The following is a 25,892-nucleotide window of genomic DNA, read 5'->3' on the forward strand; positions in this document are numbered from 1 at the left end:
TTTGATTCAGTAAAAAAAAAGAAAGAAAAAAAAATAACCAGTATAAAACATGTTTCCTTTATTGCTGAAAGAATACATCCTTGAAGTGTATGTATCACAACTAGGTTACTTTCTTTACACCGAGGACTGACCATACTCAAAATCCAAATGTTTGATACTGCATCCAAGCCGCGCGGGAATAACAAATTCACACACACACACACTCAGTCAGTCTGGCTCAAAGCGACATTGTTTGGTCTGTTAACTACATGTAGAGCAGGGAAGTGAGATCCGATCACAAGTGGTCACAGGAGCCACATTCAGGACACACTTTAGTGCTGGGAGTGAACACGGAGACTTAGCGCTGGCCACTTGTGATCGGATCTCTGAATGACGGATGTTAATACCAGGTGTGTACAGGGCCACTAAGTCTGAGTGGTCTGTCTTTCCTCTCTTTGGCTCTGGAGCAAAACAAAATTGGAAAGGTACAGCTAATTAGAAATACTGTGGGTGGTTCAATGTATATGATAATGAAACATAAAATATTTGACGGAACTAAAATAATGCAAAATATCAATTAAGTTCCTTGGTTAACAAACAAATATATCATATTCACACCCCATCAATCCTCTGTTGAACAAATATACCAAGACGGGGAAAAAAACTTGTCTGTAAAAATGGCTGTCAAACCACAAGGAGGGCGGAATCGACAGCTCTGAAAATATTTCAAACATGTTTTCCTAAAACAACCAAAGTGATCTAGTCAAACGGAAAAAGAAACTAAGCTGTCTGGTGCAGTGCCCGCAGGAGTGAACGCTTGCTGCATGGTCACCGAAATTCACCAACATATCCCAGGCAACAGTTTCCTTCAGTGTGTCCACAACACAACCAAAAATCTACAAAATACTCACAACATAATATCAAAACAATTTAATAGGAGCAACTGGGAAAAGGGGGGAGGATGGGACTAGTCAAAAACTTCCTTAACAGCCTCTCAATCCAAAATCATTTTCAGGAACTGATATCTGAACGGGTGACTATTTTAAAATCCCCCTTCATTTTCTTCACTGTCCATTCCAAAATGTGCATTTCCAATGGTTCACTGATGTGTTCCAGTGGTGAAACACATGTTATGTCTATGTCACTGACAGTACTGGGAGATCTGTGAGAGATTAGGACAAGTTGGGTGGCGTCCTGGGCTCAAATGTCATCTTCTTCGTCTTCATCCTGAGAGGAGCCGGCCTGCTGGGCGGCGCTGGCAGACGCTGCTGCCATCTGTGCCTGTTGGGCGGCCTGCTGCATCTGCAACCACTCCTGCTGGGCGAGCTCTGCCTGCTGCTGCCGCGCCTGTAGGTGCACAGTGAAACCAAACCGAAACATTAGATGAGGGAAGTGAAATTAAGAGGTTATTAGGCATTTAGGAAAAAGCATGATTGTGACATCTGACGTGTGATTAGAACTCCAACACAAGTGTTTTTTACTCATTAACTTGCGATGTTCATCCCTAACCCTTCAATTTTTTGTCTGAATAATCTATTTAATCTGTTAAAACTATCCTTGGAGATCGGTACCACCTGAGCACATATTCTCTGCTGTGGGTCTCACATTTACCAGACACCGCACCAGACCTACCTGAATAAAAACAGTAGAGTCAAGTCTGTCAATGTGGGTTGATTGTTGCGATTGCCCAGTTAATATGTACACAGTTTACTCTCATGCGCACTGGAACGACAATGCCTGTGACTGCCGCGGGAACGCATACAACTAAGCTAAAGGTTATGCCAGCGTCTGCCTGTCTAAGACGCTAAAAACTGATGTTTTGATGGTCCAATTTCCTGACTGTGACAGACTGGTCTATGTGTAAGTAAGAGCACACAGCAAGTAGTTATGAGTGTATCCTCATTTTCTACTGTTAATGATGATGTATACGCACATACAAATTAGAGGCCTTGCTGCTTATAACATTTTAATCTCATTGGTTAACGGTTAATAATCAGTTCCTGGAATAAGGATTTTTTTTTTTTTTAATGTACATCCCTAATACTAACCCATTTTTTAAATAGGCATGAGGACAACATGCCAGAAAGTGAGGCTTCAACAATAATACCGCCATAAATTGTATCATCATCAAAATAATCACCATAATAACTTTAACAAGGTTTTCCAGTACTCCAGGTCATCACAGATTGTTTCATCTCACCTTTCTGTGAAAATTACAGCCAGTCACGATTTAGCACACGGAATATGACTGACCCCAAATATTTCACATGTATCTTCATGATGAAAGAACCCATTTAATCACCCATTTATATCTGCTTTCAAAACCTTCAGGACTATTGAAGAAATTAACTGTCTTTAAAGAAATTGCACTTTACTCAGAACAAGTGAACAGCTCTTTTATGGTGTTTTATTTTTTGTTGTTTGTCAGTGCCCTGCTTTTTTTGTCCTCTTTCATTTGCCCTACATCATCAAATTGCCTTAGGGATTTATATAGACTTGACTGTATTGTTTGATTGACATAGAAGTTAGGGCACAATACCTAAACATGGTTGACTATAACCCTACCTGCTAATATGACAGACTTGAGTCAACGTACATGATTAAATGTCTATTTCCATTCCAGTTCGTACACACAACTAATTTTATAAGTAATTTTTCATTCTAAAGATTGGATACTATGGAAAAATGTGTTTTTAATACTCGCATACAATAAAAACACTTGTGGTTTTCTGTCCGAGATCTGAATCTACAATATAACACAGATTGCAACCAAAATGCCTGTATCACAATCCTATTGTTCCTCTGGGCACTGCAAACCACCACACTGCATTAACCCATACAATTACTACCAGGCCCCACTCACCATCGGATGCACAGTTATACTGGGATGATACTCATCCTCAGCACATGAATTATGGCAGATGTGTGGGTCATACCTTGGCAAACAGCTCCTGCTGTTGTCTGAGCAGCTCTTCCTCTGGGATGCCCAGGTTCTCCAGTCGGGAGCTGGCCTTCCTCCTCTTCAGAGCCACAGTCTTACACTCCTGCAGGACGTCTTTCACCTCGGTGATGTATGATGCAAAACCAAGACTTTCGAGGGCTAAGAGGTGAAAGTGACATTATTAGTGGGTTTTCAAGACTTGACTGAGAGGTGGACACACCCCCTTCCTGTAGCACTAGTAGCGAAAAGACTAGCAAACGTGGAGCAGGACTCACCATTGATGACATGCTCAGGAGATATGGTCTTCTTGTCGGACTTGTTGCATATTTCATTGGCTTCGGAGGATATGAGGTGTATGAACTCTGTGCAGCAGTTCACCACCAGCTCCCTGGCATCGTTGGCCACTCGTACGTTAGGGAGAGTTTCTTTGATCATCTTGTTGATAGCTGCTCTGGGGATTGTGAGGTCGTCGTCGTTTCCAGAGGACGAAGCCATCGTGGAATATAACCACAAACCAAAACCCTTGAGCGGTGGGAAGCTTCAAAAGACCGTAATTGGTCCTGTTGTGTTGATGGGCTTAACGTCCCCTGTGTGTGTCAAAACAAAGTCAACAACTTATCTTAGTCCAAGAGACGTTTTCCCAAAGTTAACCGGCTGGCTATGTTGCCAACTAAGCTAATCAGCTAATTTCACTTGTTAAAACTGTTTAGGAGCTGTTTCCGCTGTGCTGCCTTAAGACGAAATGTGGCAGCAAACAAAATATCGGGAAAGTATGTTTAAGCACAATCGAGAAAACAAAAATAACGCTAATAATGGAGAAACTGCTCGGCTAGCTAGCTACCAAGCTAGCTAGTAGCCGTGGTCCCTGTCGCAAGCAAACCGCAACCCAGAAGACAAGTGAAAGAGGAGTGAGAGCATGGCTAAAGCTAAGCTAACAATGAACTGGCCCTGCCATAGCAAGCTAAATGCTTTGCGAGGCCGAGACGACAGGGAGAGGGAAGTCTGCCCAACACCTCATGTTACTGCTCTTTACATCGAAGAAATGAGACGAACATGTCGGAGAAGCTACAAGAAATCCATTTTAATTTTCAATTCTGTGTAATGTTAGCTTAGGTTGTCCGGATACAGCGTCACTCAAAGGGCCGGATATGATGCGTCACCAGGAACTGTGTGAAGTCGCCTAGCTCGTGTTTACCGCCCCCCAACCGTTAGTACCGAGTACTGCAATTTTGTAGTCTATGATAATCTGTTTTGTTGTGGTTATTTAAAGGTACGCCATTATTTGCCAATACATGAGAAGATAAGATTTCTAATTAATACATTTCCGTTTTACATTTCTACTGACGTGATACTCGCAGCAAACAGCTGAATCCCAAATTAGGTCACGCGTCAATACCAAAATCTAATGTCACGACACATACGTCTCTAAAAGAACAGGTTGACACAGTGATGAATAAAATATGTCTGTTCAATGTTTTAAATGGTTTTAAATATATACATGAACCTCTAGTAAGGTAATTCAATGACAACTGAACTATTTGAAGGTCTAATTTGCTGATCTCGTTGACCTTCATTCTTTTGCTCACACCTCACATAAAGTATAATAGAGGGCTGGTGTGCTTGATGGGTTGAAGGATATGTCAGTCAGTTGAATGTTGCCAGGGTGTGGTTTAAAACCTGCAGGATGGACACAGACACACAGAAAGACTAGTGGTAATTTATTACTTTTAACATTCAATAATGATAATTATAATAATTAGTCATACAGCTAAAAGCTTTAAATAAAAGAAAAAATACAGGCAGAACTGTGTCTCAGAAAAATAACAAAGATGGTAAATCCCCTCTGTGTTAGTTGCTCTTGTCCTTTTCTAAGGTAAAGCTTTTTCGACTTCTCCAGCGCAGAAGTTTGAGGAAGTTCAGGCTGGCGTTGAAGACCTTGTCGTGTTCAAACACCATCTTGTAAAACGTGTCGATGGGGAGGTCGCCGTTGGGGTCAGCATATTTGAGCGTGGTCATTGGGGTGTAAAGAGTGTTCGTCTGGTGGCGAAAAGGTGGATCCTCCATCGTCATGATCTTGAAAGTGTGCTGAGTGGAAAACACAGATACGTAAACCATGGGTATAAGGAGTGTTCATTGATTTATCTCAATGTTAATGACAAGATGATTTGAGATGACTTGGCTTCTGTTTGCAGAGGAACCACACTACCTCTGCTACATCCTCTGCAGTCTGCCCAAAGGTCTCAAAGATTTGTTTGTAGTTCTTCAAGTAGATGTTGGTGAACATGTCAGCTGTCACTTTGTCGGCTTTGCTGAGATCAGTCTTCAAGGCCTCCTCGAAAACCTTACGCTCAAACTCTGTTATCACTGGACCTGGTTCAATCAGGCTGATACTGAGAAGAGATACAATGCAAACATAATTATATCACAGCAACAGGAAACTGTAGAAGTTAAAGAGTAATAGAAATTTACAGAGCTAAATATTCTTAAATGGAACATTTTGTACTGACTACAGGGCCTATTTGCTCTGCACCCATTTCAAACCTTCCTGCAGAGTCTCTCCCTGTAACTTTTTGTTATTGAATGATGTTGTGTTATGACCTATCCCTAACCAGGGTGTGCTACGGTTTGTCATGGCATATTTTCATTGGACTATTTGCCTCTAGTTGGTGATAAAATTGATGGTTGTGGTGGTGGGTGGGGTTGTGCAAAATGAGCTTGCAGAGGCTTCAGGCATAGACAGGAACAGGTTTGCAGGTATTTTCATGTCCGCCCTGGAGAATGATTGCACTACCACAATTTGATTCTCTCTCTGTGAGCGAGCGGAATGAAATTATAGAGCAGAAATGGGCATGTTCTGCAGAAGCAGTGTAAACAAATATATCTTACTTGAGGTTAAATCTCAGGGCTTGTACTGCTAAGCTCTCACAGAAGCCCTCCACTGCAAATTTGGATGCTGCATAGATGTCATTGAATAAAATTCCTACAAACAGAGAAAGAGAGTTAAGACATTGTGTTCTTACAATAAACAAGTGTTCTCATGATGCACAGGTGGAACCGGCCTCACCCTGAATACCCATGACACTGCTGATGACCACAATGTGTCCCTTTTTCTTCCTCTTCATGTCAGGAAGGATTTCTTTCAGCAGCCGCACCAGCCCAAAAAAGTTGGTGTCCATGACTGTCTTCATCTCATCAATTGATTGACACTCAATGGGTCCAATCAGACCCATCCCAGCATTGCTTACTGTAAGACGGAGCCAAGCATTGCAGGAAATGGTAATGTTAAGTTGCATTGTATTGGATAAACAAGCATATATGCAAAAACAATACTCAATCAAATGTTGCAGTAACTGAACGTATAGCTTTTCTCTGGACGTACTGAGGATGTCCACCCTGCGCTCGGGCAGACTGTCCACACAGGCTTTGATGGAATCTTCGTCACATATGTCCAGCTGCTTGATCTCCAAGGTCCTGCCCAGAGTCCGACCTACTGCCTCAACCAGCGCCTTGCCCTTACTCAGGTTCCTCATAGTTGCATAGACTATGACAAACAACATTCATTAGAAGCACAATAGCTGCTGAAATGAAAGTCAACAAACATACATCCAAGAGACTATTTATAATGACACCTACTTTGGGGATTCCAGTATTTTTCATTCTGGGCCCTATGTGGGAGTGTAAATTAATGAAAATGTTTGTGAATCGGTCCAGTAAAACGTGTCCACTGGCAGCTGTGACACAGCGGCAGTGGCTACAAAGTAATTTTATGTAGCAACAGCTACAGTCCATGGAATGTTGCGTCTCTCTCTTTGTTAATTCTTCATCTATATACTTTGGCTCAAACAAGTAGGCGCGGATATCAGAGTCAAATTAACCTTGTCCACATCAGTAAATTTAGCCACAATAGTTTCTCTCTCTATCTCTCATTCACATTTCTGCCTTCATTTTCTTGCAACAACTCCTGTCATGATAATTGAGGGTGAGACTTACTCTGACAATTTTGACACTTGGGTTTTTGCAAAGTGAATAAGGAGAGAGAGAGAGGCAACAAGCAGAGGAGGAACAACCAGCTGCTGCATGGTTGAGAATGTTGCCAGACTCTTGGCAAAGGCATACAACCTCAAATCAAACCTAATATTGTTGGAAAAAAGCAGTTTTAGTGAGAACTTCATTCACTGTCGCAGCTACATCACAACATTACACTGTAGCCATTGCTTTTGTGCTGTGGCTGCCGGCCGAGACAATCTCCTGAATTGATTCCAATGGTTTTTGTACATACCGTTCATTTACACACCTACGTTAATAAACAAAGAGCAAAGCTTGAAAAACTGGAATTCAGTAATTCCCATTTAATTGCACCAATCATTGTAAAGTTATGACATATTATGCACGCTATACTAAATGTGTGTTGCTGCCACAGACATACAGTGAAGGTAAGAGAATATTGTTTGGATCCAGCATAAGTTTTAAAGCCCAAAAGTACCAACTTGGCATAGAAAAGCAAAGAATTCTCCATTGCTATGAAAATATTTGGATAAATCAACCTTTGAACACATTTGTCATTCTTCTTTTTTGACATTATTGACATATTTATGATGGAAATGTAGTTTTTCACCAGATGAAGAGTTTACTGTGGAGATGTTATATCTACAAATGCACATACATTTGAATAATTAGTGTCCAAAAGTATACTGCATTTAATGGTTGTCTACAGTTTATTTCTGCTTATGAATAGTTACAAAAGTTTCTATATTTTTCTCGAATCTTTAATATTCATTATTATTAAACTGGTATGAGGTTTCAAGTTTCCTCCTGGTCAAAGTTTCAGTTAGACAAGAAAGGGTACAAAACTTAATGGGATACAATGGGTAGCTGAAAAATTCGACCCTCCCTCTAATACAGCATTAGCCTCCTCCAGTATCTCCAAATGATATAACAGTATTGAATTGGTACAACTCATTTATTAATAACCTGAAATGCATTAAGGGTTGATAAAGAATATCAGATCATGTCAAATTTTTTGCCCAATGTGTAAATGGCACAACATTTCCATATCATCCATCAAATTTCACATTAGATACATGTGCATTGCATGTGTGATCTCTACATTTCATTAAATTCTTCCTATTATGTCCATTTACATTCTAGTTACACAATCCATTTCAGGAATGCGTTGTCAACTATGGCAAGTTTCGACAAAATCATTTTTTAAATGTGGCAAATTTACCCATGAACCTCTTCTTCTCATCTTTTGCGATGCGTACAGCCAAAGCAAGGCCAATCCCAGAGGAGCAGCCAGTGATGAGTACCACCTTCTGGTTCATCGTGTCTTGTAAATGATTTGTCTTTCAGCTCTACCAGCAGAGAATGGAGGAGGACGATAAAGGGGAAGTAGTAGGTGGAGGCTCATGTGAAGCCAACTGCTTAATCCACGGGTCTGCAACTCAGCAGAAGCCTTGTGCACCTGGCCTGGAGATTACCATCAAGCAGGATCTCAGGCTTTAGACTAATCGTAACAACTTAACAGCAGAGGCACATATTCTTGTTGAAAAATGACAACACAAACATCCATTTGTGAAATAGGTGAAGCTTTTATTAGAATTCAGAATTTATTTTGACAATCCAGGATGTAAAAAGGCACATGTCTATTCATTTTTGTCACAAAACATGATACACAATTTGTTCCAGTGCCTCATCTATGAAATGTGTAAAGTTTCCAAGTAGTACATCATTACTTTTTACTGGGTATTAAACACTTTACAGTTTGATTCATGTATAAAATGATGAAAAGAATAATCAATCGAAATCCATCGAATTAAACGTTCAACCAAATTTAATTCGATGTGTTTTCAATTCTGTGAGCTGGCAGTAGGAAGCGTTTGTTGTTTGTCTCTGTCCTGTTTCATAATATTAATATTATTTTAGGCTTTGTTGTGTTATTTAAATAACTTTCATTTGTATGGCAAAATCCATTGTCAAATTTTTTATTCTCCATGTATCTCTGCTCTATACCCAATCCATGCGCTTCAGGAAGGATTTGATCTTTATAGATTTTAGTCTTTCTGCTAATCCTTTTTGAGACTCTTCTGAATGCTTTGCAACATATCTTGGTCCCACAACTTTGTGTCCCAGGCATGGAACCAGCCTTTGAAGGACAGAGGCTCCTCACCCTGCTTAATGGTGGTGATGGGGATACCTTGACGGCCGGAGGGGTCAGAACTCAGATATCCTTCGGCTGAAAGGAAACACAAGGAATTATTTTCTGAAATATAACACTTCTATAGTATCTTCTCATCTCTGATAACTCTGTTAACTGTTTAAATTACCGATTTTAAGCGATTCAGTTTTCTCTGTCTCATTGGCATCCTTCCCGACCCAGATGAAGATCTGATAGGAGCATAACCCACCAGTATTAATTGATGAGTCAGCAAGAAAACAGAGATCTACAAGAGCTGAGACTGAGCCGTTTCATTGAAAGTGAAATGTAAAACCGTACCTGATCCCAGCAGTCCAGAATCATGACATCATCAGGAGCCAGATCCAGCTGTGTGAACCCACTTGGCACCTCCTCTGCCTAAAAGTTGAGCAGTACATGTTTACAATGTGGGTGTATAAAGTAAAAAGTTGTTGATTTAAAAAGTTAAATAAAAAGGAAACATTATTTTACATAAAAAAAAAAAAATGAAATACTAACTATGAGCCTGCCAGTCTTGTTAGAACAACCAAACAATCGTGGAGCCCTCATTGGGTTCTGCAGGGTCTTAGAGCTCTGGTACTCCTTCTTCCCACCCAGTGCAGCCCAGAAATCATCTGGCAACGAGGAGAATAGCAGTTTTTAAAAAGATCTTTTGAACCCAGTTATCCTGCACAGATCAGAGCTCTAACGCCAGGACTCACCTGGCTCCTTAGTCTCTTCCACCTGAGTGACGGTCCCCCCGAGCAGGCTGGCGACATACTTGGCTGCCTCCATCTCTTCTGTAGTTCCGCCCTTCCCCACCCACAGCATCACAGAGTTGGATTCCTTCAGCACAAACACGTCATTGGTGTTCAGAGAAGAAGCGACGGGCTCCACCTGAGTCAGCAGGACGCAAAGAGAGGGAGAAATTAAAGGGAATAGTTCATAACTAGGGAACTAGTTAATGCACGTGTCAATGGAGTGAAGAACACTGACCTCAACGGCCCGTGTGGCTCTGGTGGAGCTCAGGCGGATATGGAAGAGCCGTGTGCTGGCAGGCTTGCTCTGACCACCCTTACGCGACGTCCCACCAAGGTGGATGACCAAAGGCTTATTTTTAAACAGGCTCACAAGATGAGGTGGTTCTCGGCCCTGAGTGACGCGAACCTGCAGAGATACAGCAATAGCTCAACCTTCATGTTTGATGAATACAGGGGAGATAGCATTTATGCTAATAGCAGGAGTCAGCCTTTAAAGGACTAATTTCACATTTTGGGGATTTTTTTTTCACTTCAGATTAATACCTCCATTCAGGGGCCACACCTTTGGAGGCTGCATTTGAAAACCAATTGTGGGCCTCTTCAAATGTGGCTGACAGCCCTGAGTAGTGAAGGCTTCAACAAGTGGATATATCTCTCAGGATTCACTGCACTTCCGTGATGAAAGTTTTATCAAAGAGATAACGGTGGCGGCAATTGACTAGACAAAAATGGCCAAAACCTAAAAGTGAGTATCAGGTTTTAACTCAATGAAAAGCCAACAATATATATGTTTAAAAAAACAAGGAGCACTAAAACGGTATTGTCATGTCCAACTGCAGCACTTTTGCAAAGTGACAGCAGTAAGGGCGAAACAAGCCGTTGATACAAATTCTTCCGTAGACCAGACTGTCTCATTTTGCCGCGGCCTTCATGGGCCCGGTAGTATTTATTTCAAAGTAGATTTCTTACCTGTGTAGCTACCCCGCTCATGGAGTCATCCAGTGCGACAGTGAGAAAGGCTGAAGCACCCAGTTCATCATGAGTGCACTTCCGTCCTTGCCTAAAGAAAGCAAACCGAAATTTATCCCTCTATTTTTACTCAAGAAATAAGTATGTGTTTCGACTGTACTGTCATGTAAAACCCTTGTAAAAACTTCCTCAAAAAAGTTTGCACTACAAGATATGTCTAATATACTGTTTCCTGCATTATTACTCACTCCTGTGGCCTTGTCTAGCAAAGGGGCTCTGTGTCCTATTATTATTATTTGACTTCTCACATGGGGCATATTCTAATACTATAGGGGGGTGGGGGTGGGGTGGGGGGGGGGGGGGGGGGCATTAGTCTGCTTTGGGTCCTCCTAACAGATAAGTAGACCCATGATGACAAGGGGTGCACCCACCAGGTGTAGATGATGTGCTTCTTACGGCCGTCCGCAGTGTAGGAGTACAGCACCAGGTAGCAGTCACCTCCAAAGAACTGTCCATACGTAGATGGGTCCACGGGTATTTTTTGATCTTTTTCCACACGCCAAATCTACAGACACACATCTACATGTTGACATTTGAAGAAATTAATAAACAGCGTGACTGTAGTTGGACTGGTGACCAAACCTCGACGTCCCCGGAACCATCGTCCACCATGTTGTGAATGGCAGCCATAACCATGTTGGTGTGGAGTGTGGTGGAATCGAAGGGAATCTGTTCCACCTGGGCGATTTTGCCAATGATGTAGGCCTTACTTGGTCCTGTAGTCTCATACTTGTCCAGCCAATTGAAGAAGAACTGCTTAAACATGGCTGTCTCGGCTCCAGCTGGCAGTACCCGGACCTGTACATGTCAGAAAAAAACAGAAGTGCTAGAATATTCATAAAACAGATATCTCAGATATCTGAGTTCTGCTGACGTACCACTAAAACTTACATTCCTAAAATGTTAGCTTTTCTTTAGTTTACTCTGTGTTTTTTGTTTTGTTTCTATTTTATTTTTATTTTTGTTTTTTTTCTTTTCCCTTCACCTGGAGACAGAAGGAGGCGTGTGTGGGAGGAGGGGAGGGTGGGGGGTTACTGTAAATTGTAAAATTTTGAAAGTTGTGAGCATTGTACATCATCTCTTTTATGTGCTCATTCTGTTTCGTCGATGCTCAATAAACTTACTATAAAAAAATAAAAATAAAAGAATATTCATAAACAGCAAAACATGACAGAAAGGATGATGTTCTGGTAGTAGGCCATAACCACATGATCACCTTTGTATATTGGGGGTAATTTTTGTCTTTGATGAACTTGTTTGCAGCTTCAAGTGCTCCCTTGCGTTCCTCTGGGTTCGCCTCCTTTCCTGCAGTTTTGGGGTATGGTACAGAATTTAGAGACTTCAGTCTGATACGCATTTATTTATACACAAAACTGATTGTAACCAGAGAACAAAAGTTGCAGAAATGAAAAAGATGTCTAGATCAAATATACCTTTCCAAACATAGATCGTTTTGTCGCCTGCATTGTCTAAGATGTAGCAATCACTGATGGAGAGCATGTCTTGTTGGAAAGGGTTTTTATCAGCCACAATAGTTGTCTTCATGGACCCAGTAACATCAGAAATCTAGCAAGAAGAGAGACGATTATAGCATCTAGAGTTATCATATTAATCTTTTACATACTAATCAGTTTATTCACAGGGGTTGATGTAAAAGCTGCAGGCTGATTCGATATTTTGTGTTTACCAAATAGAGAGATGCCACGTTCTTGTTCTTCGTATCAGCAGAGGAGTCGTCTGAGGTTGCTGGTGGGAGGTCGGGTTTTGGTCCCAGTAGCTATATATAAACACACACAAACAGACTGCAACATTATATCCTTTCTAGCAGCCAAATGAGTTATTTAACACAGCCAAGGGCGAGAGAGAGAGACACAGAGAGACGGAGAAATAAAGAAAAAAGATAACTCACTTCAATGACTTCTTCTGGCTCACTTCCTTCCTCAATGTAGACAATATCAGGACTGCCACCTCGCTCATTGTCACGTATCTCAATGGCCACACCTGTGGCTTTTAGGCACTCAAAGCGATTGCAGTCACTACCAGCCCAGTGGTAAATCGTCTAGCATTTTGCATTGAGGAGCAGAGGAATACAAGATTAGTTATGGTGAAACACTGTCCAGCATTTTGTTGGTATCCAGTTCAAATTCTCGATCACCTCTCCCAAGTCAATGATGAAGCAGTCTCCTTTGTTGAAGCTGTCCCAGGACATATCCACCTCATTGGCTCTGATCATACGACGCCCTTTAACTTGCAGCAGGCGCTTGACAATCTCCTCTGTTACATGTTGAAAGCCTGAAGCTATTCCTCCTTGCTGTGACAAAGTCAAGTTGAATAAAGAATTAGAGCGATCAAACTACATGTATGGTATGTAGATTTCAAATACATGAGTATTCATAGTTGTAAAGATGAATATTAATAAATTAGTTTGGATAATTTATTTTTTGCTTTCTTCACAAAACTCAGCAGAAGGCTCTTACCAGTCAGGTTAGCTGTTTCCCTCTCTTTAAACTAATCTGAGATAACAGTTGACAACTAAAAACAGTTCCCGAAAAGCGATGTGCATAGTTTCACTTCCCATATAGACATACATACCATTGCATTTGATTCATTTGGAAGCTCAAGACTTTTGATGTTTACGTACAAAGAAATGTAATCATCTCTTGTATTTCCCATAATAAAAAATATTATGGTTCAGATGATAAGTTGTAAAGACACAACAAAACACATGCATGTATCATGTCTTACCTTGTATTTGACACCAGACCTGAAGTAGCCCATAAACTCGTTAGACTCATTGTCTTGAAACTCAGTGAACTGCACCGCACTTCCACCGAGGTGACCATCCAGCTGGATCATGAAGATGGCAGCAGCCCCTTTCTCATCATGAGATGCTTTGCTGCCTGGTATAACAGATTAGGATTATAAAAAGAGTATAGAAAGACAAATGAGGGAATTTAATATTTTTTTACAAACCAGAGACTGATTTGAGGTGTCAGTGAAGAATCTAAATCCAATACCAATCCACGAGTGAATGTTGTAAGAAGGAGCAGAGGTGGTGTGCAGCAAAATGTAAGCGTCTCCGGTAAAGAATTCCCCATGGAGTTCAGAAGGCACAGGTTTCAGGGTCATTTTCTCCATCCGCCACACCTGCAGGCCGGGCTTCTTGCCCGCATTCTCAAATTCTTCGTGGTGCGCCATAATGCTCAGGACCTGACCGGAGACACAGTGTTATAACTAAGTCACTCATCAGGTCAAATTAACTTTTATTTGCCCAGGAAGGTCCAACTGAGATGAAGAAACTTTTTTTACAATGGAGACCTGGCCAAGACAGGCAGCCGCACAGATAACAACACATAATTACAGACAAAAGAAAAACAACAGAAAACAAGCTAAATGGACCGAAAAACAGCTGAGAGTACATACCAAGATTCCAACTAAACAACCAGATAAGTTAAAACAATGACATCTTAAAGAGTCTGCCTCCAGATCTTTCATTCTGGTTTTAAAGGCATTCCATGAGATTAATTCGCTGAGCTTTAGGGCTTCTGCCTACCTCAGAGTATAACTCACAGTGATGGGCCAAAGCTTTTCAAATTCTAATGAAATGCGGAAACGCATGGTAGGTTGTGTTAAGCATATACAGAGGTATGTATGTATAAAACATCACCATAGTCAAGTACAAATAACAAGGCAACAACACTATCACTTTTTTTTTATTAACAGTACAATCTATTGCAAGACTTTGTGACACTGTACTAGTGTCATCATAATCATCCCTTTTTTATGTGATAATAAACATATCATATTTAGGTTGTGGACAGTTGGATTAACAATTACTCAATTGATTGTTGCAGCTTACGTTTCGTACTAATCAGAATTCTGCCTTTGAGATTCTTATATTAAACTGTTCTCATCATATCAGATGTAGAGTGTTTCATGTTTTCACAATCCGTGTTCCTGTTTCCTGTTTTATTTTGTAGGCCCTGCGACTTGTGTGTTCTTCACTTCCTGTCTGTGATTGTCTGCACCAGTCCTCATGTTTTACACCTGTGTCCAATTGCCCCTGCCTTCCCAGTGTGTGTATATAAGCCTCTGTGCTTCCCTTTGTCCTCGTCGGATCGATTGTTGTACCATTGTGATGTCTTTTCCTGCTCTCCTGATCTGATCTCAGTATCCTGTGTCTCCTGAGCCTCTTCATTCCCCGTGTAAGCCTCCAGTCTTTTCTTCCCTTTTAGTGTTTATCCAGTTTTCCCTTTTAGTGTTTATCCAGTTTCTCCCTTTACTGTTAATGTATTGTTTTGTCCCTTAAAGACTTCGTAAATTAAAGGTTCAATCCTTGATTATACTCTGTGTCTGGTCCTACTGCTCCACCTCACCCCTGACAATTCTTCATGGTAAGAAAGTCAATCATTTGTCAATGTGGGTTTGTTCCGTTTGTGTTTCAGGTTCCACCCTGCAATTATTATTCTTTTTGTGCTGCAGAGCCTGTAATACCAGTAATACCATGAGATTGTGTGTTGATTTAAAGAGGTCAAAAATCACCCGATGTACCAGGGCGTTTCCTCCTAAATAATACTCGACCAGCAAGTTTGCAAGTCAAGCACCGGTGAGGTTTCGTGAGCCACACCCCACAAGCAAAGACAATGCATCACTCACATTACATATCACGCCCCAGAGGGGACGGTTCTTACACAGGTTTGCTTGTGCATTTGTTTGTGTCATTCTATAATATACTACCATTTTTTTTTTTATTCATGCATAAAACAGTGATGATTTTGCTCACATTCTTGCAGTATCAAGAAAAGAAACTTGATGCTGTAATTTCATGAATAAGTACTTTCTCAAATGCTTAGAGAAAAATTGGTATCTTATGTCTTAAATGCTACTTAAGAGTTTTTTTTTCAATGTATTCTAAGCTATAAAAAGCTATAAAAATAACTTTTCCCATTACCTTGGTGAGGACAGAAGACAGTTGGTGGATGTGAGGGAGCTGATGCTGCTGCACTGCTGCTCTTCCAGGTGTCCGCCCAGGTTGCCTCCAACCAGGTCTCATTTATATACTGGCGCAACATCCGTGTTCTGACTGAGAGGCGTGTTCAGCCATGTCCAAAAGCACAACAGCCTTCACAGCTGGGACACCATCCCTGCATGAAATGTAGACCTGTAATATTGTAAAACAAGACTGGATTTGAAATTAAACCTCATGTAGCATCTCTGCACAAAAGGGGGAAAAAAACTGTTTAAAATGTTACATAATGAAAACTGGGAGCTGTGCCAGACAGTGGTTTTGAATTTCCACTATATAGTACATGTAGGACATATACATCTATGGTATTTATGTATATATTACCTCATATACTCCTGCACATTTCATACTATATTTCAGAGAGAAACATATAAGATGCTATCTCCACCAGCCTTTTCAATACAAATGACAGCTATTATGTAATGAAGTAGCATTAACAGGTGTTGTGTCCAGCCCCACTGGGAATTTCATTTTCATACTTTGAGAAGTGTATGATAATAAAACACTTCTGATTTTACTATAACTTTGAATGCAGGATTGTATTGGAATACTTTAGATTTTTACGAAAGTAAAAAATCTAAATTCTTCAACAACTGCAAAAGTCCATCCTGATCTTACCAGTCTCTGCCTGCAGCCATGATGCATGAAAGATTAACACAAGGAAATCCTGATAGCATCTGGGCTTATTCATGATTTGCATAGACTAAAAATCTTATTCGCACCGTGACCCTTTTCATTGTGAAAGAAAATCATATGCTTACTCTGCTTTGGCCTTTTTTGTAAATTATACATTGTACTAAACATCAGAGCCTTCACATTCATCCAAGTATCCCTGTTAAACACTGTTGGGCAGCATGTGTCAACCTTAAAATATGTTTTATGATTATCACATTGGTAAATTGGATATTTACTAATGTGAATTAGCTTTCAAAGGCCGTGCAGTGGATCTAGTGTCAAGAACAGCTGGTCATCTCTTAGAAATCATTGGACCATCCTATACGGCTGCATAGGTGATTAGGCAGTTCCATTGTTGTCCTTTAGTGTGCGTTTTGGACGGGGTGTAAGTGTCTGGCACTGGCCTGTCAGCAGTCGCCTGTGTCAGCCTAACAAAGAGCGAGAGCACAAATCCTTCCTCTGAGCTACCGCCGTCATCTCAGGTTAGGGCTGGGTCCCTCACTCCTTCTGTTGGGGCTGTGTCGGCACATTCTGTCTGGTTGTGTAACAAAGACACAACTCAGAGTCCCTGTCCGGGACACACCCCGTGCCTCCACAAGTTAGGACACACAGACAAGTGCACACACATGCCCACAATCCTAACAACAGCTGAACACAAATGCTGCCAACCTACTTGTTCCAACTTGCGTAGGACTAGAACTTACTTGAAGTTCATATTTCTTAATGGGGAGGGATGGCAGTATTTAACGGAGAGCGTATGGCAGAATCACAAATCTGAAATGTTTCACGCTGTCTGAACAAGGGATAGCCTACAGGAGTGATTGAGTAAAAATTGCAAAGATGCATTTCAGTTTTAATTTCCTGCTACAGGGTAATTGTGTGTTCCCTGTCGCTTCCCCAACGCCATGGAACTGTTCACCACTTAGAATTGGGTGCTTGCCTTCCAGAGATATATTTAAGACTGTCATTTTGTTATTATCTTGTATTTCAGAATGTGTCTTCTTTTATTGTGCAGCACTTTGGTCAACTGTGGTTGTGACATGATGAGGACACATTTATGCAAAATGCCATCGTTCATATTTTACTGTTTACCGCAGTCAGTGAAAAATTCCCAAAAGTTATTTGTCACCTTCATATGGAAATATTTGCTATCAGCCTTTTGTGATTCTGACAAACATTTCACTGTTTAGCTTTAGACTCTTGCTGACAGCATGTTGTAAAGACCTCTGCAAACAAACATGCCTCTATCAAAACCTCTTTCAGCAAAGATATTGTTCCCTGGCAACAGTAATGTTCCCTGGCAACAAGTTGTGAAGTAAACCACTGTTCTTTGTTTTGTTTGTCATTTATACAGCCACTCCAATCTATGGGAGTCATACCAAATTCTTTACTTTATAGTGGGATTGTGCTTGTTGCAAACATGTGGACTTGTGTTGAGGGGATGAGGGAAGGATGAGGGGTGAGGTGGAGCAGTAGGACCAAGACGCAGAGTATAATCAAGGATTGAATCTTTAATGAACAAAGTCTCTAAGGGACAACACAAAACAAACACTAAAGGGAGAAACTGGATAAACACTAACGGGGAAAACTGGATAAACACTAAAAAGGGAAGAAAAGACAGGAGGCTTACACAGGGAATGCAGAGGCTCAGGAGACATAGGACAGGAGAGCAGGACAAGACTTCACCATGGTACAACAAACAATCCGACAAAGGGCAGCACAGAGACTTATATACACACACAAGGAAGGCAGGGGGCAATTAGACACAGGTGTAACACATGAGGACTGGGGATGACAATCACAGAGACAGGAGGTGAACACACACGAGAAGCAGGGCCTACAAAATAAAACGGGAAGGAGAAAACACTCTTAACAAAGAGACTGAAAAATACAAACTAAAATGACAGGCCGTGACATTTTAGTTTGTATAAAACATTGGATGGTTTCCTTGAAAATGACTTTTAATTCCTAAGAGTAAACAGACTGACATTTTAATTAGAATTAAAAATATCCTAAATTGTGGTGGTTGCCTGCCACAAAGTTGTGCCATAGAACTATTTTACGCCTTCGTGGAAGCACACATGCAGGTAATGAGTTCAAGTAAGACAAGTTGTGAACAGACGACAATGATACAGCAGTAATTAGTTCCAAATATGTTAAAAAACAAGTTCTAACGCCTGGTTTGCTTTAGTACATGAACAAACTGTGCACACCTGGAGTCTTTGGCTTGGTTGTTCACAAGTATTTAGATTTGTAGACAGAACTCGAAGGAAGCAACACAACATTTGTTTATTTCCCTGAGTGTGAGAGAGATTACTCTGCCTCGCTCCAGGAGAGGAGAGGAGAGATACGACCAGTGGATATGACTTGATACACTGAAATGCTCAAACCAAGGCCTATGTCCAACCAACAATTCAGAAATCGAAAAATTGGCAGATTGAATAAAGATGACCAGTTGGGATGTCAGTGCAGAAATTTGTCCACATAAGATTTACACCCACCTAATATCGAATGAACTCCTATTGGCTGGGGTCAACACATCAGAATATAGCATGGTCCTAATCCCTTGTGTCAATGGTTGTCACAGCTCCAGAGTGGGAGTACATTTATCACATTGAAACTTATCAACCCTGACATCTGTTTCCAAAGCCGACATCCCCTTTACTCTGAATAGATCTTACTGTGGGCAGTTTTCAATGGAACTACTTTTTATACAAGAATTGCTTACAAGAACGACAGCGTGTTCTTTGGATTAGTCAGAGCAGCGGGGACACTGGAAAGATTTATAGCCGCTGGTTTGTGTAAATATAGTTTTTCAGTGCTGTGAGCGCCACAAACACAATTCCCATAACCTCCAAGGTACTGAGAAAGTAGCCGATGTCTCAAAGGCCGAACAGGCGATAAAGTGAGTTTTTTCTTCTCTAATCAACTGTTAAAATCTTAACCTTAACTATAAAGAACTAACTGTTTATTCGAACATCTTTTTAAATATAAAAAAATACAATGATTTATAAAAGTTTGTGAAAACATTCGTTACTAAGATACCAACCTATGCTACAATTTTTGGTTTGAGTGAATACAAAAAAAGTTATGAAATGGTCATAGCAGAGACATCTAGCTGTGGTCGTAAAGAAAACACAAACAAACAATTCCAGACCATTTATTAAATCTTCTGAAGTTATGTCACCAGTGCTTACACAAGCTGGTATTTCATGATGCAACTCGTCATGAAATACAAAATTCCACCAACTGTACTTTAAAGGTGGTGGAAGGTTTATCATACTCGTGACTAATGTGTGTTTTAGTATGTTACACAATTTTCTGGGGTAATTTCTCTAATATTTGAATTCATTCATTATTAATTGTCCAATGTTCCCATTGCAACATAGATGGTTTCATATCTCCAGGCTTACAGTCTAGGCTCTGTCCTATTAAAACTAAACAGTGTGATTATAAAAGTCATTGTTTTTTCATAACTAATGGCCAGACAACCGGTGTGCGTGGGTGCACGGCTGTGTGTGTATGTAAGACAAACAACCGACTATTGGGTCTTGAGGGAGTTCATTTTCTGTCATCTGGAAAATATATTACAGAGAAAAGAAAAAGCACATGCATTCTTCTATAAATAAAACTGTCTATAATACACAATTTATGTGTATTATTGTATGATATGTAACATATTGTATTATTTGTGTGTCAGTATATGGATATGCCATGCACTGGCCTGACTATACAGCCTGTGCTGCTAAGCCTGTGATGACTCATGAATCGTATATTATTTCTATTTAATAAAAGCCATTATATAGTGCTTGAAAAATATTTATGGACAAAATTCCACAACACAATTCCATATGCATCTGCTTAAAATTTTTAAATGGAATCCAATGATTTCTGACACAATATCTTAAAGGAGCACAGTGAGAGTTTGCGTGTTTCTCTTCCACACCACTCATTGAGAGGTCTCCAGCGCCCACTACAGGATCATTTAATCCTCATGTGATCCTCTACATCTGCTTTTAAAACCACTTCTTCATGTTTTCTTCTTTTTTAATCTGTCAGGAACACCATGAGACGATGTATGTGACCACAAATTTAGGATTTTTTTTTTGTTGCTTTTTTCAGAAGAAAATGTATTTGCTTGTTCAAAATGTGCCAGATCAACTTCATAGGTGGTAGTGCAGTTGTGTCTGTGCTGGTTTTCGGACGAGCGTTCTTCGAGACCTTGACCCTGCACTGCAGTGACATCAGCAGTGACATCACAGAGTATTGCTCTGTAAGTGTAAATCTGCCTTTTTTTTCCTGACAATGTGCAAATAAAAAGTTATGTCATCCGAGGTCACCTTCCAGCTTGAGACACAACAAGAGTTGATGTCAGGGTCTCCATCTTACACGTCTGAGTTAAATACACGGACACGAGACACTTGAGTATCTTACATATGGAAACTAACCTATACCAAAAACATGTGAATATGTTAATAGAAACTGTATTTTATGTCTGTTTAAAATGGGCCTGTTGGTTTGGGGCAATGTCAGAAAATAACACTCCTCAAGACTAGTTCACTGTCGACTCTGCTCAGACTGAAGTCTGATGTGGAGTTAATTGATGGACACACAAAGAGAGAGATTTCTCCATTTATTGTTAGGATTATAGTAATAGTCATAATTGTATAATCATCACTTACATGTGAGCAAAGATACAAAGCTGTTGTTTGAGACAGCTTTATTTAAAATCAGAGACAGGAAACTTCAGAAAACATAACAGCTGAATATAATGAATATGACTTTGCGCTCTCATTGTGTTATAATGACAGTTAAATGTCCAGGACAGGGTCAGAACTCGCCTCAAAGCCTCACAGCCTCCCAGCATGTGACATGAGGTGTGAAACAAGCTGTACTAATTTCAATGTGATCCCATCTCAGCCACGGGCACAAACGGAGCTTTCAGATGACTCACCGCGAGAAACAGACAACAGACTATTGATCCCAGAGGGAAAAAACACAGAGTTTCAGCACAGCAACCAAAAATCTAATATATTACACAGAAAATAAATCCACCCGCATATTTTTTTGTATTAAACTGTCTATAATATATTTTCATGATCATATCTCAGTTACACAGTTATAGCTGTGCCTTTTATTCCTGAATATATCCTATAAGTATCTGAAAGCTGGCTATAAAACATTCATTAAAATCAGTGTGGAAGTATTTATCACCATTACAAAACTTATTAGTTGATTAAATTACAGACCTAGATTGTAAAAGACAGATTACATGCTAGTGCCAGGGTTAAACCAATTAAACTTTTTTTTCTGAAGGAAACAAATGTCCAAATAAAGTTGACAGATGGCAGAGGTGATGGATGATCACAGATCAACCAAGAATAAACATTTATGACAGATGAAGGAAAAGTTGAATTTTTCTGAGAAAAAAACATCTCACAACTTGAATCATCATAACTCAGACAACTATGGATCAGTGTCTTACCCAGAGGAATAAGCAGAAGTGACTTGGGATCATCTTCAGATTGTTTCCACAAGATGCAGAGAAACAGAAGCTTGGCCAAAAAAAAACGAAAACAATTTCAAAACATGTTGATACAAAACCCTCAAAATATGAGTGTAATAAGAAAAAAATAGGGAAAAGAAAGGAAAAAGAAGATGCAAATTGTGATCATGTGTCAGAAGCAGCTTCTGAAATACCATGGATAGTCCTCAGATGTAGTCTTTAGTGATGCTAAATGATGGCCTCACTGCAGAGGAAGAGGACCAACATGGCAACTTAAGTCTCTTTCTTCTGGTATTTAACTGGTGTATGGGTGCGGTCTCGTTACATGCGAGCTCTGCTCAGCTTCGTTGGCGTTGAAGGATGTCAGGTCAGATATTAACTTGGTGTACTGGAGCTTGAAATGGTCAAAAGCCTTTTTTCCAATCAAAAGCAGCCGCAGAGCACACAGTTCACCTGTGCCCCGCTGCCAGCTTCTCCATCGCTGCTTTGCGCTCTTCTGCTTTCTGCTGTGAGCGACGCAAGACATTCCTCAGCTCCTGAAGATGGTCCAGTGTGCCGACCAACTCACCTTTCACTGTCTTCATCTGGCTCTCCAGCATCTGGGTGTGATGTAGGGAATTTCTCCTGTGCCGTCTGCTGGAGCGCACTTTCTCCTCCAGGTCCTCAACTGCAGGAAACCGACAAACAAATAAAATCAGATAACACAGCCTCATACAGTCTGTTGTTAAGGTATAAGTAAGTTGGAGAAATGTTAACAGACCCATGTTTTCCTGATAGTCCATGCTCTCTGAGCCAGACTCTGCCTTCTTGTCGAGCAGGTTCTTGGTCTGCTGCAGCATCTTCTCCATCTTAGCAAGTTCAGCAGCTTTAGTGTCACTGTCTCGACGGAGTTTTAGTCGCTCCTGCTCCCGCTGGGTCAGCTCACTGTTATACTTACTCATATCGAGTTTAAGAAAACCTCAACAGCGCAACCTGCAATACCTGGACGCTGGATGTCCTACGATGCAAGAGCTCACAGCCTCAGTGAAACCAGTGTGCCGACGCAATACGACGTTCTAAATATGACTTCAATATCCACTAATGTCCCACTTTTGAATCCTCCGAACAGCATACACTTGTTTTTCTGCCTCTTCCACACATGAAGCGCTGGTTTGTTTGCTAATGTACTGCACTGCTGGTGCTTTTTATAGGCCATAACCCCAGCACATGTCTCGAAGTCATCTTAAAACAGTCAACTCTCAGTACACAGCATTACAATCGGCGAGTCATAAGACTGGCTTCACAAACCCCTAAAGCATAACAGATCACTTTTACGCTTACTCAGTGGTGACAGAGATCCTAGGAAGAGCAGAAGTCGGCCGGCTTTCCTTTTTGTAGAATTTAAAATAGATAAAACAATTGCCTGTAAACACATCCAAGGAAGCATTTTGTAACTGTTGGAGAACATGAGCCAATTTATTTAATAAACCCGAGAAGTTTCAAGAATTTGATAACATGGCATCATACTGGCAGAAGCTTGAAAAATTATAAAATATTCTCTGGCCAGCACAGGATCCGTAACAAAGAAAAATAATTAAACACAAGCACAAACTTTAACAGTTTAGTAATTTCATGTTTGGTTTCCTGGTTTATTTTGTAGACTCAACTCTTTTGTAATTCCATTCCCTGCCTTACACACCTATACTTCCCTTTGTTCCCTGCCAGATTGTATTTGTGTATGTAGCTCTCTGATGTTCTACTTGTGTGTCGTTCCATGGTTTTTGACTTCTGCCTTGTTAGTTTTTGCATGTCACCAGCTCCTTTCCTGCTTTGTCTGCCCGATTGACTGACCCCTTGTATATGGTTTATCAGTGAAGACTGCTCTTTACAGTACAATCTGGCCGTTACAAGAGGCCTCATGATCTCAAACTCATTGACCTGGCTGACCTTGTACATAAGCTACACATCCAGCTTGACAGTAACCAGACCACTCTGAGTGAACAGCTCAAAGCTCTCAGACTCATGATGTGCTCTCCTGCCTCAATCCTCAAATCTGAGAGGGGTTTTCCATTTCTGTAACACAACTTAATAAAGAGGGATAGCACCGCCTGGGACAAGCGAGGAACTAAGTCTGCTTGAAGGAGGAGAGATGTATCCATTGGCTCCAACGTGGATATTTTCTGGTCAATTGGCTCCCCAGTAAAAGGAGATGAGTGAGCCAAAACCTTTGCCACTTTATAACTCCTCCAGGCAGACTGGGCCTCATGTCCACCTGGTCTCCCCTGCTGCCACTCTAAAGTTGGCTGTTTTTGTTGATTCTGGTACTGATGAGAGCTCCTTGGACAGAGGAGTAGTTCAGAGACCTCAGCTCCAGCTCAAGTCACCATGTCATCCCCTAAATACCAATGCTTTAGATGGCTATCTCCTCTGAAGCTCCAAACCCTTCTTTTTTAGCTATGCCAGGTAACCATTCGAGCCCCTTGTTTTCCATATCATCCACTCACCTCAATGTATCTTCATTTTTGGTTATCCATGGCTGATCAAGCATAACTCTAATCTAGCCTGGTCTATGGATGTCATCCTGGACTGGGGGAGCTTATGTCATTCCCCATGTCTCCCTTCACAATTCTGGAAGCTATTTTGTAGATTGATTGTTGTTAGCCTGATCCCTGGGTCCTGCCCTCATAATGGTAAAACTAAACACTACACAAACAGGAAGTGGAAGCTGGTCTTAGGTGCCTGTTATTCTAGAACACCCATCCTTACCTCAGCAGCTTGTATGGATCCATGTAGCAGGTCTTCTGCCACTATCTCGGACAGCTGTGTTATTCAATTCACCTTGGGCTGATCTCCTAAGCAACCTCAGCTCTATCCCACAACTCCTTCCTGTTTCTGCTAATGGTTTTTCTCTATTCAAATCTGTTTATAATTACCAGCCTATCTAAATGTACTTGATTATATATATATTATATTCTAGTTAGATAAGTAACTCAGAGTGAAGGCCCTGATTCTCTTAACAATAATTGAATGTGCTGGAATTATTTTACCACATGTGACATATCTCTCCACAAAGGCCATGCACTTCCTGCGCTTCCTGTGGTATCATTACTTGTTCCTACAGTGTGACTCCCAATTATACTCTCTCGAGCGCCTTCCCCTAGGCTCACCAAAAGCACAGACACAAAGTGAGTCTCTCTTATTTGGGATAATTTAAACCAAAACCTTATAAAACGGTTTTCAATGTATTGTAACACTAGAAGACAAGCTTAAACAAGACTGCAATCAATTGCATCTTTACTGTATAATGTTCATTACGTAATAACAGAATATAGGCTGTTTTGTCAACAAAACATATTAATCATAGTTCTACTTATTTCTACGTAATTTCATCACATATATATGTTTATTAAATATGATTGAGAAATAGGAGATCAATGTCCAAAAGAAACAGATCTTCCTTCAGGGTACTCCAGTTTGAGAAGCGACCCATATAATGGGTGTTTGTTGGACCGAGTGAATGCATCTGATATGCTTATCTACAATGAGGTGATTGTGTACCATAAATCTCTATACATGCACATGACCAGCAGAAAAAAAAATGCATATACTGTCCATCCTCAATCCAGCCTCTCGTTGTCCAGAAGCCAGACCACATAGCTGAGACAGTGTTGAATTCGGACATTCAAGATAAAATTATGGTAAAATCGCATGTGTAAATTTAGAAGTCTTATTGCACAAGCAACAAAGAAGGTTTGATTCAAGTTGCGTGTGAATCAGGGCACTCTACAAGTCTGGCCTGAGGAGAGAGGCTCAAACTCAAA

At 40.6% G+C, this 25,892-nt stretch overlaps 3 protein-coding genes across 3 annotated transcripts; all 3 read right to left on the reverse strand.

The window, feature by feature from the left end:
• Positions 1-36: 36 nt before the first annotated feature.
• Positions 37-4,070, reverse strand: dr1 (down-regulator of transcription 1). Its single transcript, XM_053431105.1, has 3 exons — positions 3,196-4,070; positions 2,916-3,079; positions 37-1,326 (listed from the first exon to the last, which is right to left on the reverse strand). Exons 1-3 carry the CDS (start codon positions 3,413-3,415, stop codon positions 1,180-1,182), a joined length of 531 nt encoding a protein of 176 aa, XP_053287080.1. The 5' UTR covers positions 3,416-4,070; the 3' UTR covers positions 37-1,179.
• Positions 4,071-4,768: 698 nt separating this feature from the next.
• zgc:109982 (uncharacterized protein LOC553564 homolog) lies at positions 4,769-8,348 on the reverse strand. Its single transcript, XM_053431154.1, has 6 exons — positions 8,148-8,348; positions 6,300-6,461; positions 5,985-6,164; positions 5,807-5,900; positions 5,127-5,310; positions 4,769-5,005 (listed from the first exon to the last, which is right to left on the reverse strand). The coding sequence occupies exons 1-6, from the start codon at positions 8,242-8,244 to the stop codon at positions 4,769-4,771; spliced, it is 954 nt and encodes a 317-aa protein (XP_053287129.1). The 5' UTR covers positions 8,245-8,348.
• A 143-nt stretch (positions 8,349-8,491) lies between these two features.
• On the reverse strand, positions 8,492-15,994 carry scinla (scinderin like a). Its single transcript, XM_053431153.1, has 17 exons — positions 15,837-15,994; positions 13,903-14,095; positions 13,631-13,785; positions 13,041-13,196; positions 12,795-12,944; positions 12,573-12,662; positions 12,319-12,451; positions 12,102-12,190; positions 11,468-11,683; positions 11,257-11,390; positions 10,826-10,916; positions 10,092-10,262; positions 9,818-9,992; positions 9,615-9,730; positions 9,417-9,494; positions 9,247-9,307; positions 8,492-9,155 (listed from the first exon to the last, which is right to left on the reverse strand). The coding sequence occupies exons 1-17, from the start codon at positions 15,936-15,938 to the stop codon at positions 8,986-8,988; spliced, it is 2,280 nt and encodes a 759-aa protein (XP_053287128.1). The 5' UTR covers positions 15,939-15,994; the 3' UTR covers positions 8,492-8,985.
• Positions 15,995-25,892: the final 9,898 nt, after the last annotated feature.

Source organism: Pleuronectes platessa, chromosome 9, assembly GCF_947347685.1.
Source record: "Pleuronectes platessa chromosome 9, fPlePla1.1, whole genome shotgun sequence".
NCBI lineage: Eukaryota > Metazoa > Chordata > Actinopteri > Pleuronectiformes > Pleuronectidae > Pleuronectes > Pleuronectes platessa.